Source organism: Chiloscyllium punctatum, chromosome 16 (genome assembly GCF_047496795.1).
Source record: "Chiloscyllium punctatum isolate Juve2018m chromosome 16, sChiPun1.3, whole genome shotgun sequence".
Lineage (NCBI taxonomy): Eukaryota > Metazoa > Chordata > Chondrichthyes > Orectolobiformes > Hemiscylliidae > Chiloscyllium > Chiloscyllium punctatum.
Window position 1 is genome coordinate 6238322 of NC_092754.1, and position 13434 is coordinate 6251755.

The following is a 13434-nucleotide window of genomic DNA, read 5'->3' on the forward strand; positions in this document are numbered from 1 at the left end:
TAATTGAATAGCCCAGTATCATCGTGAGTAGGGTGGGGAGAATGTGGATAAGAATGGAACTGGGATTGGGTTGAGGGAGTGAGGGGGGAACTGAGGAGGCCATACAGCCCAATGCCAAGGGCTGGTCCTGAGTGCCACCAGTGCCCTACCACCTCAAAGACCATCTCCTGAAGAGGAAATTTGTGTTGTCCACAACACAGTTGTTCCAAGATGTCCGTGTGTGTGTGTGTGTGCACTGTGCGGACTCTGAAGTGGACGGGCACTGACTCTAACAGAGATTGGGGGCAGCACAAGGAAACCTTTGAGCAGAACAATCATCCCCCAGACTCTAAACCTTAACTTTGTTGCCCTCTCCACAGGAACTGCCAGACTGGCTGAGTTTCTCCAGCACTTCCCTCCCATTCTTCCCCCTCTGCTGGACAGACCTGGGATAAATGACATCCCTTCCTGGGAAGGTGGGACATCTGACCAAGTTCTGGGAAACTCCAGGACGATGCTCACCCTGGCTCCCTTAACCATTTGTCACATTTCTCCTCAAAGGTAGACTTATTCCTCTCCCTGTGGGGAGCTCGTTCCATGTTCTCCCAACTGGAAAGATGTTTCTCCCAAAATTCGCTCTTGGATTTCTTGCTCACTATCTTGGATTGACGTCCTCTTGCTCTGTTTTTCTCCCTGAGGGAAATATTGCGCGCAGCCACTTGCCCTGAAACTTTTTTCACTTTGAAGATATTTCCTCAGTCACTGGTTCCTCCGCAGGGAGAATCGCAGCAGGAAGTGGTCATAACCTCACCCACCCCCAACTCCCGTCAAGTCTCATAAAATTGAGCATAAAAAGAGGGGAAAAAAAAAGAAAAACAAAACAAAAAAAATTGAGCAGATTTTCTAAAAGATGAAACAGACACATAATGACAAGTCATGTGACAGTAGGGCTCCATGTTGATTGACATCCTGGTTGACCAATGGCAGGAATCCAGAGGGAGGGGGAAGTAGCAGATAAAGGTATGAGGTTACCCTCTTCCATTTCCCAGAAAACCTTCAACACGAGCTGTTGGCTGTCGAGCTGAAAGGGCATCTTCGATTATAAATAGAGGCATTGTCAACAAAACCTTTGTGGGGACTGCCTTGGTGGGGTGGTAGACAGGGGAAAACCTCACAAACTTTATAACGTACATGAATGAGCACGTGCACCTTCAAGGCCATGGGGCTCGTGCTGGGAAGTGGGGTTAGAGTAGTTGGGTTGGCGCAGATTCAGTGGTCCGAAGGGCCTCTTCTGCACTATCTTCCTCAATGGCATTGAGGGAGGTGCTGGGTACCAGTCTGCTGTGCGCATTGTGATGAGGTTGTGGGTCTATATGAGGGGGAGGTTTCAACTTCACAGGTTCTCCCAATGGCCCCCACCTCCCCAGCTCCAATTCATATTCATAAAAGGTGAAAGGTGAAAAACATCATGGTCAAACTGTCTTGAGGAAATTCACAGGGTGCACAACATGGACTGTCCTGGTAAAAATGGAACATCCCTCACCCTGTCTAAGCTGGGCCCCTACCACTGTTAAAATCAGACCTATGTACGTATACCTGCCCCACCAATTTTCTCACCTCCCAGAGGTGACTCCACCTGGTGCCAGGAGTGGGAATTGACAGCCATGAAGGGGCAGCTGGGAATAAGCTTTCAACTCGTGGCCCCTCTCATTCAGTCCTTGGCTGCCAGCAAAGATATCAAACTCCTGAGAAGCTGTTTGCTTGAAGTCTGTTGGCACGGCTAATAATCTATATTGATTCTAACAATTAGTCAAACAGCTTGTAAAGCCTTCAGTGTTTTTAAAAGGCCTTGTGAAGGCTTTACATTGCAATAGAAATGTTTAAAGAGATGGCCCTGTCACGTGTCTCTGCAGTCAGGCAGAGTATTGAATTTGTTAGATGGCACCCCCAGCTCCATATCTCATGAAGTCATTCAGCTCCACCAGTTCATAACCACCACATACACTGGGCTCCCTTCTATGTATATCTGACCCAAACAGCAATGTGACCTTCTATTTCCCCCCTCTCTCTCCTAAATATATCTATTGTTGTCACCTCTGCCCTTCCCCATGGCTGTGGGTTCCACATTTTCACTGCACCCTGGCTCAAACAGCTTCTCCTGAATTCACGACTTGATTAGATTAGATTAGATTCCCTGCAACAGGCCCTTTGGCCCAACAAGTCCACACCGACTCTCTGAAGAGTAACCCACCCACAACCATTCCCCTACCCTATATTCACCCCTGACTAATGCACCTAATACTATGGGCAATTTAGCGTGGCCAATTCACCTGACCTGCACATCTTTTAGATTGTGGGAGGAAATCGGAGCACCCGGAGGAAACCCACGCAGACACGGGGAGAATGTGCAAACTCCACACAGACAATCACCCAAGGCTGGAACCCAGAGCCCTGACGCTGTGAGGCAGCAGTGCTAACCACTGAGCCACTGTGCCGCCCTTGGTGATTATCTTACACTGAATTGTTACGGTGCTGGAGGAGACCATTCGGCCCTTGAAACGAGCGTCATTACCCAGGCAAAAACAAGGACTGCAGATGCTGGAAACCAGAGTCTAAATTAGAGTGGTGCTGGGAAAGCACAGCAGGTCAGGCAGCATCCGAGGAGCAGGAAAATTGACGTTTCGGACAAAAGCCCTTCATCAGGAATAGAGTCATTACCCAGGGCCCATCTCCTGCCTGTTCCTACATCCTTGTACGCTATTCCCATCCAATCCCCTCTCTGATGCTGCAATGAAACCTGCCCCCACCACACTTGTAGGCAGTGGGGAGGATTCCCGACCCTGATCACCCACTGGGTTTTCTTCTGTCACCCTTGATTCATTGGAATATCATGGTGTGCTGTCAGTACTGGCCTCTCGTGGTGAGTCTGGAGGTTAGAGAGAGAAAAAGAGAGAGAGAGAGAGAAAGGGCAAAAGAGACAGAGGGCGAGAGAGACAGATTGAAAGACAGAGACAGGGAGAAAGCAAGAGAGAGATTGAAAGAGAAAGAGAGAGACAGAGTCAGAGAGAGATATAGAGCCGAGACAGAGAGAAAGAGACAGAGAGATACAGATTGAAAGAGAAAGAGGCAAAGAGAGAGAGAGAGACACACACACAAAAATAGAGGATACAGGGAGAACGAGACAAACAGAGAGAGAATAGATTTGTTCAGTTCACTGTAGCTCGTCCCATTCTGATACATGCTCTAGTAGAAAGTACGGAGGCAAATGTCATAACAACAGGAATCTGCTGGTCTGTTGAGAAACTTCACAATGTCGTGGGGTCTGTGTTAACATTCTGTAGATTGTGAAACAAACCCACTGTCTAGAATGGGGAGTTCTCAAAGTTGGGATCAGGTCACCAGGTGAACCTTTGGAGTTTGGGATTCTGAGGCAGCCGTGGATCTCAGACTGTGCAAGAAAAGCTGCACCCCACACTGACTGCTTACTGAGGGGGGCTGTGGCAATTCTCAACCAGCGAGTTGGGGTGACAGTGAGGCAGGGCTTGGGACGCCCTGATGATGTACCTGGAGGGGGCCCTGGGTGATAAAGAGGAAGTCCATCAGAACTCCACATCCTGTGTCCAACGTGTGACCCAGTACAAAAATAGGGGACTCATTTTACACCGCTCCTGAACGTGGACAGAGTGAGGGAGCTCTCCCTCCAGCTGGGGAGACCCAAGGTTGGGGGGGGAGGAATTGCTGAGATGTGTAAAATTATGAGGGGCATAGACAAGGCCGACAGTGAGGCACCTTTCCCTTTGATGGAGAGATCAATAACCAGGGGACATAGATTTAAGATAAGTGTCAGAAGCTTTAGAGGAGATTGGAGGAATTGTTTTCCACCCACAAGGTGGTGTTAGTCTGGAACTCGCTGCCTATAAGGTGGGGGGGGGGGGGGGGGAGGTTAGAGGAAAAACCCTGATAAACATTGAAATACTTGATGTTTTGAGGGTTTTTCCCAATGTGCGAGGTCAAGGCTGTGGGCTACCTGCTGGAAAATGGGATGAGAATAGTGGTGGCTTTTCACCAGCATGGGCTGGATGGGCCAAATGGTCTTTACCTGTGCTGGGGACCTCGACAAGCTTCCTGGGGCGCAATCGGTGTTCTCCACGAGCTCCTGACGCGGCCTGCAGACAATAAGGGCTCAACAAGCAACCCCTCCATCCCCCACACCCTGGGGCAGGGGGAGAGCAACACATACCCCCACTGAGTCCCACAGGAAGGAAACCGCAAACAGCCGACTGCGGCTCTGAGTGAGGCAGGTCCTCACCTGAGGATCTGGGAAGTGAATATCTGAATAGCGAGCAAGAGATAACCGACTGATGCCTGTGAAAGAGCAAGGCCTGGGGACCCACACCAACGGGCTGGGGCAGGGCTGGAAGCTGCTATTACCTGCCAGGAACATGCTTGGCACATGCCAATGATGGCAGGGGAGGAGGAAGAGGTGCTAGCGAAATGCTGAACACATTCGCTGACCCAGGAAGGCGCTGGGAGGTGGGAATCTGTGGCACCTTAATGCGGAATTCATCTTCAGAACTGCCTCATTGTACAACCCTGTAGAAATATAACCAGGAGGAGCTCACTGGAAATGACTCCAGATAGAGGTACTACCTGGGTCTGGGTTTGATTTGTCTGGGTTAGAGCCTGGAGGAAAGTCAGCCTCTGGGGTCACACAAGTGACTCCAATCCCCTGCTGGGTTCACACCTCTGCCTCAGGTTCGATGTTTAAATCGTTTCCTTAACAGAGGATATGGATGCCATGGCTGGGCCCAGCATTTATTGCCTGTCCCTAGTTGCCCCATGAGAAGGTGGGGGTGAGCTGCCTTCTTGAACCACTGCAGCCCGTGTGCTATAGGTAGATCTTAATTCCCTGGGGACAGAATTCCAGGATTTTGACACTGAAGGAACAGCAATATGTTCCCGGGTCCAGATGGTGAGTGGCTCAGAGGGGAACTTGAAGGTGGCGTTGCTCCCATGTATCTGCTGCCCCTGTCCTCCCACAAGGAGAAACCAGTAGAACTTGAGATTGGTGCATACTAGTCCAACTTAAGTTTCATAGTGTTATAGTAATAGAAGCAGGAATAGGCCATTTGGCCCATTGAGCCTGCTCTACCATTCATTAAGATCATTGATGATCTATCCACCAGCTCAGCTCCTCCTCCCTGCATTATCCCCATAATCCTTAATTCCCCCACCTTGCAAAAACCTATCCAACTGTGTCCTGAATATATTTAATGAAGGTGCCTCTAACTGCTTCCTTGGGCAGAGAATCCCATAGATTCACTACGGTCTGGAAAAAGCAGTTCCTCCTCATCTTGTTTGTATGCCTCAGAAAAGTGCATTCATTTCAAAGAATTATTGCGTTTTAACCACTTTTTTTCCCGCGGCTGGATGGAGGTGGGTGTAGGTTTGGATTCTACTCCGCCCCCCTCAGAGGAATTTACCTACTGGTTTTGATGTCGAAGACCGATTTCAGTACATCAGGCGTTGACCACCGACTCTGTGACTCTGCTGGGAGGCTGTGGCTTCCCCTGAAGTGAGGCCCTGCACGGAAACCTGGCCTAGGCCTCAGGCTTGACCGTGAGGTAATCGCTATGGCAACATACTGCCTGCTTAAGGGCAACACAGTTCCAACATCTCTAAATGAGGGTGTGTGGGCATACTAATGAACAGTTAATAACAACCTTACTAACTGTGTGTCATGTATGACTCATTTGCCAGGCAGAGTGATGCCAACAGTGTGGGTTCCACCAGCTGAGATTACCATGAAGGACTCTCCTTCTGCGTCTCTCTGCTCACCTGAGGAGTGGTTACCCTCAGGTTAAACCATCACCAGTTGTTTCTCTGCAATGAGAAAGCAGCCTAATGGACCAGTAGGATGATAGTGACTTTATTCTGTCTTGGCCACTTATCTCTGGGAGCATATATCAGCACGCAACATTGACACTGTTCACAAATGTGCCAGATTCTAAAGTTTTCTTTAAATCAAGAAAGAAAATTCCAATAGAGTTAGTCTACACAAAGCATTTCAGATATCCCGGGGTATTAATTTTGTAAACATAATCCTTTCAGAGCAACAGCTCAAGATTCTGTGCTGCACAAAATGTGCCAGAAATGAAAAAAACATTCAACCTTATTTTTAAATATGCAAATATTAAATAAGCTCGATTTACACAAATAACTTTGCATAAGAAGCCAAATAAAGGCACATTTAACTTTATCAAGGTGCAATTAGCCTATCCTTGCATCTAAACAAATAAGAGAGACCATCAAAGGGTTGCTTTGGTGGAAGGTAAGGCCAAAGCTAAATCTGGAATCAAGGTATCCCATATCCAGAGTGGTTTTCTTTGATCTTTGGAAAAGTATCCCAAAATTCCTCAGCAATGGACATTGGAACAAGTCATCTTGCATTGATCCCTCACCAATATCTATCAGGTACTTGGTGACCTTCCTTTCTCATTGTCTCTTCAGCAGTTTCTGATGTTCAAAGGAGCTGAAATTGTGAATGTAGCTCCCTCCCCCACCCATCCCGCATTCTCCCACCCTGCCATTTCCCATAAGGTCCCTTCCCATTCCCTTCCCACACTTCCCCCTCTGAAACCATTACAGCTTTCAAACTTTGGGAAGACTTTGTCCTGGCAAGACTGCATCAGCAGCTTCCCCTGAAAGAGATGTTATTAATGGTTGGCTGCAGGGTGGGGTGGGGGTGCTGCTGTTAAATGTGGCTTCGCAGAAGTGGGAAAGACATTGTCCCTCCCTCCCTCCCTTTGTGCGTTGCAGTACTGTTGTGTTGTTAATGGCCAGAAGCTGTCAGCCATTTATCTACAGTACAAATGATTAAGTACCCACCAACAGTACAGCTCATTAAATTAGTACCTTTCAGTCATTTTCAACCACTTATAAATATAGCCGTATTTTCCTTTCTTGTGATAAAAATGATTCAGGAAGCAGGTGCGGCCTATTTTGTATAAATAGTCCCTCTTGGTCAGCTCCCCTCTGTTCACATCATTCTGGATTCAAGGTTCATATTGGGCTTGACAACAGTCAACTCTTCATCGAAGATTGGGACACTGGAATAATGTACAAGATACTTTGTTCCTGCCATCACACGGCAACTCAATGACCCATCGGGGCCAAGGACGGGCCGACAAACAGTCCTGAAGTATTCGGATGCTTCTCTGATTGACATTTAAACGTGCAAAGTGACGTGGGCTTTCTGCTGCTTCACAGAAGCAGTGGGCCTTGTATCAGCGGCGGGGGGGTGGGGGGGAGCGAGGGCACAGACACGGCCTCAGTCCGAAGTGAGCCAGGACTGGGCTCAGGAAGACGTTGGTGCTTGAAGTTCACGACTGGCCCTTTGTCGCCTAGGAGAAGCTTGGTCGAGAGAGGACTTGTTGCTGTCACAGGGAAAGGTAGCATCAGCACCGAAAAACCATCTACTTGAGCTTTACTTGCACCTTCCCCTGCTTACTGCCACACCACGGTCTCGCCGAGTTTACTGAACAGCTAAACAAAATCTGAGACGATTACAGGCTGTGTTGAGAGTGCAACAGGCCAATAGAGGGGGGGCTGGAGGCCCTTAAACCTGGGTAAGTAAAATGCATATTCAGTGCCAGTTCTGTAGCCAGGACCCTGGAATCAAAGGGAAGTGGTTGCAGACAGTGCAAGTAACTACATTGCACATGTAAACATCGTTTAAAAGTCATGTAATATCGAGAAAGCTGGGCAATCTTCATAAACACATTGGCTTGGCAATCACTTAGGGGCATCTTTGTAGCTACAGCACACTGACAGGTTGTCATCAGTTACTTTAGCCGCCTCTTACTTTGGTTCATTCGGCTAAAGGCTGGGCAGGGAGAGTTCAGCTACGATCGATTATCTTTGGCTACGTTGTGAGCCATCCAGTTCACTTTGGTTTTCCAGCTTTCTCGCAGTGCCTCGTCAAATTTCATTTTGAAGTGTTTAAGCGCCTCATCTTCCGTTTTTCCTAACGCTAATGAATCCTGTGAAACAAAATCCCTGTTAGAAGCTGCAGTTCAGTAACCCGGTAACAGTGACAGTAACAAGCATGTTCAATATACAGGCACTGGCTGTCCCCACAACATAGGATAACACAAAGTACTTAGCCAATGGAGCCAGGAGCTTCAGAAATCCCTCAGGTGTGTAAAAAGGCCATTAAGCAGATTTCCTTCCCTTAGAATCCCACAGTGTGGAAGCAGGCCACTCAGCCCACTGAATCCACACTGACCCTCTGAAAAGCCTCCATCTATGCCCAGCCCCCCTACCCTATCCCTGTAATCCTGCATTTCCCATGGCTAACCCACCTAACCTGCACATCCCTGGACACTATGGGCAACTCAGCATGGCCAATCTACCCTAACCTGCACACCTTTGGACTGTGGGAGGAAACCACAGCACCTGGAGGAAACCCACGCAGACACAGGGAGAATGTGTAAACTCCACACAGACAATCGCCTGAGGGTGGAATCAAACCAGAGTCCCTGGCGCTGTGAGGCAGCAGTGCTAACCACTGAGCTGCCCCTAATCTTCAACTCTAACCCAGTGTTTACAGTACAATCTGAGGAATAAAAAAGTAAAGTCAACATTATCCTACTCGACTGCTCTCTCTCATTAGAGAGAGATGACCAGTGGTGGTTTAACCGGAGGGTCACTATGCAAGGGGAGAGGTTCCTTCATGGTAACCTCAGTTGATGTGGGAATCAAACCCACGCTGTCAGCATCACAAGCCATCCAGCCAAGTGAGCTAACCATCCCCCAGATCTAAAGGGCATTAAAAACACAAAGGGGAATCTGTGCTTTCAACATTAAGGACTCTGCCTCCTGGCTCCGCTCCTTAAATTAGTGAGATCGACAAGGTACATCCTTGCCTGTGAGACAGCGACTCCCACTCCCGGACTTGAAGGTCACAGAAGGTGTGGGAGTGGCTGGGGATATGGGCAAGTGTGGGGGTGAGGCAGGGAGGGGGGAGGGGTCACAGTGCCTTGTAAAACCCAGTCAGTCCACCAGGAGGCACCCGTCAGTTCCAGCCAGTGCCTTGGGCAGTGGGAAGGATAAAATGAGGGCACGAGAAAGTTCGTAAACACCTGGATATTTCACAGCAATTGGATCTCAAGAGCGTCACTTTTACAAATTCTCAAACGGTGAGATTTAAACTCTCAACATCTGTTCATTAAACCAGGCCCTGTGTTAGTTGGTAGAGTAAGACAGCTTTCACCAAAACCCTAACTGACAGAATGTGACTCCCTCCCCACATAAGGAGAGGTGACCAAAATGGGTCTACAATGCAACATCCAATTTGTCCCCATAGACAGATCAGAGTCAAACAAAATGGAGAGAGACCCTTCCCTCCAATCTGTCTGCACTAACCATGTTCCCAAACTAATCCAGTCCCACTTCCCTGCCTCTAGCCCATATCCCTGTAAACCTTTCCTATTCATGCACGTGTCCAAATGTCTTTTAAACATAGTAACTGTACCTACATCCACCACTTTAAAAGCAGGGACAGCCTAGAATATTGCTGATGTCCAAGAATCAGCTGGTGGCCCTGTGACTGAGGCAGGTTTTCCCGTGCACCTATTCAGCAGGATTGTCCAATTAGATTTCAGGCCGCCCCGCTAAGCTCCCCCCCCCCCACCCCACCTCCCCACCCCCGCCCCTCGCCCCCACCCACCCTTCGATCTCTGTGAGGGGAGTCTAATTGGCTTTGCTCACCTTGAGATACTGGATATCTTTGGAACAGCTGAGCTCTGGTAATCCAGCTGCCTGCATCAGTGCAAAGAGGTTAATGAAGAGAGGGCAGTGCCTCCTCAGAATCATGTAGGCTTGTTCACAACACTTCCGGAACCTTCTCAGGGCAGATGGGAATGGAAACAGAAGGGAAAACTCCAGCTGAATGCCAGGAACTTTAGCAACACAGCACAGACAAACTCAACACATCCAATCACTGCAAATGTGTTGTTTGAAATAATTATTTAAATAGATGAAGCTTAACTTGGACAGTGTCATGCCTTATTGTCAGTACCAAATCATTAAAATTGGATCTATACGGCAAGGAGCTGAATTATTAACTTACTCAAATTGAAATTATTACACAAGAAATAGAATTGTTAATTCACTGCAGGATAATGTAAAGCATTTTAAGTGCTCATCCAAATGTTTCTTAGTAAAGTAAGGAGAGTCCTTCACAATAATCTCAGCCCAAGCAGGATTGAACCCACACTGTTGGCATCACTCTGCATTGGAAACCAGCCTTCCATCTAACTGAGCTAACGTTGAGAAGGACGGAGCCAACATTGTCACTGATCTTACATGTTGCTCCCTGAAGGGATAGCCTATTAAGGTGAAATAATGATCAGGTGGAACTCTTGAGTTGCAGTTTTTGGGGATCCTAGTCGTATGGCTCTTGTAGCATGGTGGTAATGTCCATACCTCTGAACCAGGAAGCATGGGTTCATGTCCAGTTTGATGCAAAACTGTGCAAGAAATTCTCTGATTAAAGATAACAGGGAGCCTGGCCTTGGAGGAAGAATGTCTGGGTTCAAGCTCCACTCCAGGACTTAAAGATTCCTGAAGGGGTATTGATATCAGGGCAAAACAGAATGACTATTAACCAATTGACAAGATTGAGGACAGGCTGGAGGATTGGGAGAGTCTCCTAGTCAGCCAGCTTTGATGCACAGTGATGTCCCTCAAAATACAGCCTCTGAAGACAGAGAACTGACCTGATCCCCACAATATCCTGCAGTGTCAGCCGTATACCAGCACAGGCTTTGTGTCTCACACACCACTAATCATGAGAAGAAGAATGATGGTCAGATGCAGAATGAGATACAGACCAGATAATACCAGATCAGGATACATTACCTGCAGCAGTATCCACATTAATCATCAGCTAGATTCTACACATGGGCTCCGAGGACAATAAATGTTAATTTCACTAAAGTCCCCCAGTTATAAATAGCCTGGATTGACCAGAAACTTAACTGGACCAGCCATGCAAATACAGTGGCGACAACAGCATGTCAGAAGGTAGGAATCCTGCAGTGAGTAACTCCCCAAAGCCTGTCCACCATCTACAAGGTACAAATCAGGAGTGTGATGGAATACTCCCCACTTGCCTGGATGGGTGCAGCTCCAACAGCACTCAAGAAGCTCGACACCATCCAGGACAAAGCAGCCGTCTGATTGGCACCACATCCACTCCCTCCACCACCAACGCTCAGTAGCAGCAGTGTGTAGTATGTACGAGATGCACAGCAGAAATTCACCAAAGATGCTTAGCCGACACCTTCCAAATCTGTGCCCACCATCAATTAGAAGGACAAGGGCAGTAGATACATGGGAATGCCAACCCTTGCAAGTTCCCCTCCAAGTCGCTCACCATCCTGACTTGGTCACATCCTGACACTGTACCTTCAGTGTCGCTGGGTCACAATCCTGGAATTCCCTTCCCCAGTAGCCTCTGTGAATCTATCTACAGCACCGTTCAAGAAGGCAGTTTACCACCACCTCCTAAAGGGCAACTAGGGCTGGGCAACAAATGCTGGCCCAGCCAGTGACGCCTCATGCTATAAGTGAACAAATCAAAAACTGTCCTATCATTCTACCCCAACCCAACCTTGGTTGAAAACCGTTAATTCCATTTGCACACCCTGTTTGTCACTACATTACACAATTAAGTTGCTAGACCCTGTTATGATCGTGTAGACTAACTGCAAGCCTCCATTTCCAAATCAGTAATTTTCCCCTGCGGAAAATGGAAGTTGGGTTTGAAACAAAAGGAAGGAACCTCAAATCAAAGATTTTGCGGCATGCTTTAACCTGTCTCCTGGGTGTATATTTGGTATGAAATGTCCCACTTTGTAGAAAAAGAGCCTGGGTTTAAGTAATTGAAACAGCAAAATAAGTGGCACCTTCTTACATAAAACTAGAGAGAGGCTGGTTATTGAGTGGATTGTGACAGTGACATTCATGGTATTCTTTAATGCTTCGGTGAACATTAAGAAGCGTTGGCAAAAGCAGACATGAAGTCAAAGCTTATCATCCACTCTCATCTGGACTGAAATGCAAGAAACCAACTCTAGGTAGCAAACATCAATTTATACAGCGTGAAGAGTGATTGGTCAGCCTCTGGTTGGCATGGAGACACAGCATGAACTATTAATGGTAACTATTAGCTGATTATTTTCAAACCAAGCGAGTTGAAGCTGATTGGTCAGGCTATTGCCTTGGGGATATAGCAAGTAGAGACAATCAATTCCCTGCTAATTTCCCATGGCAACAGCCTGACCAATCAGAGTCAACTTGCTTGGTTTAAAATTAAGCAACTAATAGTTATGGTTAACAGCTCTTTCTGCATCTTAACTGTAGGTTGACCAATCAACACTCTCTTTTCATGCTGTTTAATGGTTGTTACATTTTAAAGTGGGTTTTCTTGCATTTCAGTCCTGACAAGTGGATGACATGAAGTTTTGACTTCATGTTTCTTTTCAGCATTGTTTATGTTCCAAGCTACAACGCAATTAACAATCAGAAGGTTGCTGACCATTTAGAAGTTGCATTGTACAGGCTACTTGGCACATCCAGTGTTGGGACCCCTAACTGTCCAAACATCACAATGTGATACCATACTCCCCAAATCAAAGATTTTGATCTAATTTAAAGAAATTCAAAACATTTCCTGTTTTCAGAGAAAAATAATGTCCGCTTGTCAAAGAAAACCACATTTAAAATCTCTAAAGGGGAACTTTGTCTTCCTCTTTCCTGCAATTTCTGCTTGAATATTGAAGGCTGATCACATCAGGGAAACTGAGAGAGATTTCCTAAAACACAGCTGTGCTACCACAAACTTTGTGTCTGCTCTGTAATTCAACAGATACTGCTACCACCATCCTGCTTTGTAATGACCGAGGTTTTATAATGCAGAAGGTTATGTTTGGCGGTGGTGGTGCTGGTGGAGTTGTATGGTGGACAGGCTATTAGCTTCACTGCATACTGGGGAATACTGGGGGAAGGGACAGAGGGACACAGAGAGAGAGAGAGAGAGAAAAAGAGAGACACGCAATGAGAATCTTTGAGAAGGTACATTCCTCTCCATGGATGGAACATTGAGAATAATTCATAGAAACCCTACAGTGCAGAAAGATACCACTTGGCCCATCCAATGCACACTGGTCCTCCAAAGAGCATCCCACCACACTCAGCCACAGTCACCCCCATCCTATCCCTCTAACTCTGCATTCCCCATGGCTAATCCACCTAATCTGCCCATCCCTGGGCTTTACAGGCAATTTCCCATGGCTAATCCACCCTAACCTGCACACTACAGGCAAGTTCCCATGGCCAATCTACCCTAACCTGCACATCCCTGGACACTACAGACAATTTCCCATGGCC

The 13434-nt window shown here is 47.3% G+C and overlaps 1 protein-coding gene across 8 annotated transcripts in view; it reads right to left on the reverse strand.

Annotated features, from left to right (window-relative positions):
- Positions 1-6568: 6568 nt before the first annotated feature.
- pik3cd (phosphatidylinositol-4,5-bisphosphate 3-kinase, catalytic subunit delta) overlaps positions 6569-13434 on the reverse strand; it is a 228672-nt gene continuing 221806 nt past the window's right edge. For 7 of the 8 annotated variants that reach the window (XM_072586126.1, XM_072586124.1, XM_072586123.1 and 4 more), the window contains 2 exons: positions 9751-9883; positions 6569-8021 (listed from right to left, as the gene is read on the reverse strand). In XM_072586126.1, coding sequence (XP_072442227.1) covers positions 7884-8021; positions 9751-9883 — 271 coding nt within the window. In that variant the 3' untranslated portion in view covers positions 6569-7883. Of the gene's footprint in view, positions 8022-9750; positions 9884-13434 lie in introns of those variants that run through there. The other variant, XR_011962673.1, reaches the window with a different exon arrangement.